Source organism: Papaver somniferum, chromosome 3 (assembly GCF_003573695.1).
Source record: "Papaver somniferum cultivar HN1 chromosome 3, ASM357369v1, whole genome shotgun sequence".
Classification (NCBI taxonomy): Eukaryota; Viridiplantae; Streptophyta; class Magnoliopsida; order Ranunculales; family Papaveraceae; genus Papaver; species Papaver somniferum.
Window position 1 is genome coordinate 3,885,811 of NC_039360.1, and position 6,000 is coordinate 3,891,810.

The following is a 6,000-nucleotide window of genomic DNA, read 5'->3' on the forward strand; positions in this document are numbered from 1 at the left end:
ACTTATTTTCACTCTCAGTTGAGCATCATCGCTGGAATGCTGTGAGGTTAGGGGTTTAACTAAAATAAAACCCTAGAGAAACAACGAAATAAAATCAGTGAAATTTTCGATCATCATCGCCGTAGTATAGAAGAATTTACCTCAAACGCTGTTGAAATCCATATATCAGGTAATCTCTATCTCGTTTAATTTTTGTTTTTCTTTGATAGCTAAGATTGTACTTCACAGACCCATACCTCTTCAGCCAAACCATCACCTAATGTTGTAGGAAGCCTTACCTCTAATTCTTAGGTCTTGTCTCTCTCCGTTATATGTCCCTCTCATTCCTTATCTTTGTTTTTTTACCAGCTTCTTTTTAATGCTTCTGCTGAACTTTATTGTCGCTATCCCAGTTTCACTTGCAAATTTTCTCTGCAGTGGAACTTTATATCCTTTCTTTTTTTACTCTTCTCCATAAGAGTTTGGTTATTTTCCCTTGCACTGCTTCTTTTAGCTTTCTTTCGATCTCCAGTTGTGCTTTTAATGAATCAACCAATTTTACTGCCTGTGGGTTTACAACCCTTAAATGCCCAACCAATCCTAAGACGCGCTTCAACTAGAAATTCACCTCCTCAACCTCTTTCCCCTTTGATCATAGAAGATGTTAATGGTGAAACTTCACTAGTGGGTAGAGTTTTCTCAACGTCTATTTTTGATAAGGACTACATCAAGGACGCCTTAAAATACAGATGGGGTCCTAGGATTAAATTCAAAATCTCTTTTATTTCCGAAAACTTGTTCATAGTTGATTTTCACCAAAGGGAACATGTTGCTTTAATACTAGCTTACAGACCTTGGCAGGTATATGGGGATGCTTTTCCTATGTGTCCCATATTCTCTGATGGTCTAATAGAAAGAGATGCATTAAAATACATTTCAGTTTGGGTCCAACTCCTAAATCTCCAGAACTTTCATTACCTTGATTGCATTATAGATAGGATTTGTAAAAAGATTGGAAGGGTTTCTGAAATCTATCCCCCAAATGCTATCCCTGAACCTGGAGACCCTGTTTTTGTGAAGGTAGAACTTAACATTGAGAGACAACTTCTTAGCTCTGTTAGAGCCAAAGTTGGGTCAAATATGGAATTTGTGATTCACTTTGTCTATATGAATATTCCCCATCGTATCTGCCTAAATTGTAACAGATTGGGTCATGTGCAATCAAACTGCTATACTAGAGAATCGTATGTTAGAAGGGATCTATGACAGTTCTTCCTACATAGATATAGATGATGAATCTCAAAGCTGGGAAGATGAGTTTAAGGTGCTTTTAGATGAGGAAATTAATTTGGCAGGTTTTTCTGACGAAACTTTGAGCTCTCCAGCTTTTCTTTCTCCGTCTTCTGTTCTAGAAGATATTCTTGATTTTGATTTCATTGGTGCTGATGATTTTCTCGATCAATTATATGGACCTGACTCCGACTCATCTGCAATGGGAGAAGAAGAATGTGAGTCAGACGGTCTGCTTTTGCCTTTAAGTGGGTCGGATTCGGTTTTGGATGAATATTCATCAAATCTGGGTAAAAGACCTTGTTCGGACCTTTCACCCATAACCCCTAATTTTTCTCCCTTACCCGACTACAATGACATTTCAGATTGGGATTTCAAAACTAGGTCAGATGGACTTTTAGAGGACTTAGTGAAGAACACAAATTTCTGTCTGGGTGAATCCTCAGCTGTTTCCTATGATTGGAATAGCCTTTTTGTGCCCTCAGGCATCACCAGCCCTAAGACCAGCAATGTCTCGCGTGGTCAGTATGCTGTCAGGCGACATTGAAGCACCGTTACGTCAAAACCTAATTATATTGCAGACTGGCAGTTCAGTGATATGAGCTCTTTTATTACCGATAACGATTCACTATAAATTGCATCACAAACTACAAATATCCAACTCAACACATCAACTGGTACACGCATGGTAACTGGCAGAGACCAGATACTTCCATCCAGCTTGAGCAGTTGATGCGTGTTTGTCGCACCTAACAGACAATGATTGGTCAGAAGAATATTCCAGACTTTTTAAAATTACCCTGCATGATTATCTTCTAAGCAATCTTAGTAAAACCTGAAAGTTTATTTAGCATCCTCATTTACTTTGGCAGGGAGTAAATATTAAGCTTTCAGCGAAGTATTCGACACTGACGCTTAATAAACTTTGATGTATTTATGAGCAATTGACGATTTTCACACAAGGAATGCAATTTTTGAAGCAATTGGATACAATTTATTGATCTTTTCAAAGTAGAAACCGGCCTCTAATCGGCTGGCTAAGCTATAAAATTGTTCATGGAGTGAACATACAACCTAACTCAACCATAGAAGGGCAAGAGGCACATACATCCGGGTCACAAAATGCAGTTGAGCCACATTTTGATTCCAACGTGCATTCTTGCACAGCATCTCCGAAAAACGCATAACTCCTACTCCATCCCAGCTGTGTAGAGTAAGCATAAACTCTTAGCTTCCCGTCGGATTCTAACCGGAGAAATGAATGCGCATAATTGTAATTGATTTTCTTAAGTACTACGACTTTTCTCGAGGGAGTGGAAGGCTCTGCAAAACCCAGCTTTAGAACATGACTAGTCGTAAGCGGATTTCCATGAACGGAATCGAATTTTACACTTGAAAGCCCCGGTGCTTCCCAACCGGCATATAGAAGTAAGAAATCTGAATCGTTTATATACATTATGAACCCTTTTTGGTCCATCTGAACACTGTAAAGACCATCACGGCTATCCTTTATCGCTGCGCGACTAACAAGTTTCTTGCCGCCGTTGAGCTTAAGTGACTGACCTTTCAAAAGGGTATCACTAGGATGATCGAAACTCTGCCAAACAAACTTCCCATTTTTATCATGAAGTACTAAATTCCCATTAGGCTGCATAGAAATACCTGAAACGCCTTTGTTGGCTGTGTTAGTTTGCCAAACTACACGACCATCGAAATCCGCAAGTACCAAATTACCGTTGCTGCTGAAAGTGAGAGTAGCCTTTTCATGAACAGGATCGTTACGGCTAGCATCCCAAACCCAACGCATCATCGATTTGGCGTTAGGAGGACCGGCACCTATGGCAAGACTATACGCATTAGGAGTAGAGTTGTAGAAATACAGTCCGAATGGGTTTTTATAAACGGTCTTAACGGTACGGTAATTCGCCGAGTACTCGACTTTAAATCCTCCAAATGCACCTTGGTTTACGAATCTGAAAGTTTTATTTTTCGGAACTGTAGATTGAACTGATAAAACACTAGAGCAGATGAAGATTATGAACAGCAGAAGGAAATGTTGAGGAACCAGAGGAGCCATGAGATTTGAGTAGGTTGTGTGAAATGTTGATTAACAAAATGTCTCCATTTATAGATTTCTGGGTGCAGTGATCTCAAATGGGATAAGATTTGGCATTTCAATTGGAATAAACTATCACATTGTTTGGTCAAAAGAGCATATCTAAGAACCATGGGCAAGCTACACTAACGTGTGCAAATCTTCACCAATCTAAACATATTCAAAGTCCAATGCATTATTATAGCAAATTATAAAATTTGTGTGATGCTGTCACGCATTAATGGCTCAATATCTAGATTGACTTTCTGTTATTAATGTCAAGTTGCAGTTTTCCCACATTAACAAAATATCTGGTCATGATATCCGGTACGTACGGCACAATGACAGCAGCAACAGTGCCATGGTGATGTTCCGGGAAAATCATGAGCCCGTGGATAATGCCAAATCGTGGAAAGATGCTGTAATAAAGATAATTAGCTTTCATTTCACTGTTTCAGTAAGCTCCCCCCTTTGTCAGATGCTCCCTCCGTCACTGTTAATAGATATGGTTGAAAAGGGATGACATGCCTAGAGGCAGTGTTTTCATGTTTTTGCTATGCCAATGCTCGGGCTAAAAATAAATAGCAGTAGGCTGGAGGAGACTTATGCTCGTACAGATATATTAAGTTACCACACAAGCAAAGCCGGTTAGAAATATCCAGCAAGGGGGACAATTATTACAGAAATTGAACTCCTTGTCTCCATAATGGAAAACAGATACTCATTTAACCAGGATAGTCAGACTCTGGATTCCATAATGGAAACCAGAAGCCCTTATATTTTCTTTTAAGTGTTGATCATACAACCTACAGCACCGTTAGGAGGGCAAGCGCTACACGTCTCCATATTACAAGACCCAGATGCACCACATTTTGATCCTAATGCACATTCTCCCACAGTGTTTCCGAAAAATGCATAACTATCATACCAGTATGAAGAAAAATTAGACCACGTATAGAAGTTATGAACTTTTAGGTTTCCATCTGGTTCTAGCCTAAGAAATGAGTAACTAATGTTGGCTCTGATTTTCCAGTGTGTATCCATAAGGTCACCAAAATACACTTTCGCAAGTATGACTCTTCGCTGTAGTGGTCTTAGATGAGGGAGAGCCATCTTTACAGGTGCCGGGGAAGGAGCCTCCGATTCTGGCGAAGGAGGGTGGAGGCCATCTCTGTTAGTCATATCAATAAATGGTGGCTGAGAAGGTGTAGAGCTAGTGTTTTCTGCTTGTTTTTTGTTTGCGAAACCTAAAGTTAGAAAATAAGTGGCAGTAGTTGGCTCGTCCTGTTGAACTGAATCATATTTTACGTTATGAAGACCGTTTGCTTCCCAACCTGCATACCGAACAAGTGTACCAGATTTGTTTTGATACATTATGAATCCATTTTTGCCAATCACTAAACTGTAAGGACCATCACGACTATCCGTTTCTGATATACGGCTAACAAGTTTCTTACAGCGGCTGTGCATAAGTGATTGACCTACTAAGAGTCCATCACTTGGATAGTTGAAGCTCTGCCAGATAAATCTCCCGTCTTTATCATGAAGTACTAAATTCCCATTTGGTTGCATGGAGATACCGGTGACACCTTTGTTGGCTGTATTAGTTTGCCACGCTATACGACCGTCGGAATCTGCAACGACTAGATTACCATCACTGCCGAAAGTGAGAGTAGAATGTTGACCGACAGGGTCGTTTCGGTTAGCACTCCAAACCCAAACCACTACGTCTCCAGGAAGAGCATGTCCACCAGTGATGCCAAGAACAAGTTTATTATAATCGTTTCCGGTGATATAGAAATATAGACCGAATGGGTACGAAGAAGGTACAGGGATAACACGATTGTTATCAGACACATAAGACCATTCACCTTGGTTAATGAACTGGAAAGTTTTGTGTTCAGGAACGACAGATTGAACTAGTAGGACACTAGAACAAAGGACAATGAGTAATAGAAGGAGATGCTGAGGAATTGCAGGAGGCATGAGGAATTTGTCGGTAAGGATACGGGTGATGTGTATGTGAAATGTTGATTGAACTGCGCCTTTTTATTTATAGATTCTTGGGGTGCAAATGAAAGGATATGACTGTATATCTCGATGGAGTGAACTTCGCCAATCTTATCGATAAGCATTAGCAAGCTAGTAACATACTATTTCTTGGCTCATAACCGTACTCTATGGACTTGACTTTGTTGCTTCTGAATTCTCAATCTCAAGAATCTTAGTTTCAATCAAGATTTTGCCCATTAAATCGAACAACAAGTTGAGTTGGAGCGAAATAATCTAATGATCATCTCATAGTAGACCCACACATTGCGCCACAAAGTGAGCCTTAAACTTAACTGCATCAACGATGAATTTTTTGTTTAGTTAATTTCAACTGTTTTAATGCCATTGATTCTCTATATGAGTTCACAACACTAAAATTATTTTCAACAAATCATCCATTTAGGTTTCAACACATCATTCACATATTAATACTGTCACCAACTGATACATGTGTATCTTCCTCTTCCCGGAACTAGTGATCTTCAAGAAAGATTGAGGATACAATTATAATTTAGGAGGGATTACTGATTTAAGGCATTATTCCTATAAAGGGAAAATAGATTCCTAAAAGGTGTGGGAAACCA

General features: G+C 39.5%; 2 protein-coding genes across 2 annotated transcripts; both read right to left on the reverse strand.

Annotated features, from left to right (window-relative positions):
- Nucleotides 1-2,186: 2,186 nt before the first annotated feature.
- Nucleotides 2,187-3,362, reverse strand: LOC113360869 (EP1-like glycoprotein 2). The gene has a single exon (XM_026604305.1). It carries the CDS (start codon nt 3,344-3,346, stop codon nt 2,324-2,326), a length of 1,023 nt encoding a protein of 340 aa, XP_026460090.1. The 5' UTR covers nt 3,347-3,362; the 3' UTR covers nt 2,187-2,323.
- Nucleotides 3,363-4,150: 788 nt separating this feature from the next.
- On the reverse strand, nt 4,151-5,350 carry LOC113358937 (EP1-like glycoprotein 2). Its single transcript, XM_026602647.1, has one exon. The coding sequence runs from the start codon at nt 5,348-5,350 to the stop codon at nt 4,151-4,153; it is 1,200 nt and encodes a 399-aa protein (XP_026458432.1).
- Nucleotides 5,351-6,000: the final 650 nt, after the last annotated feature.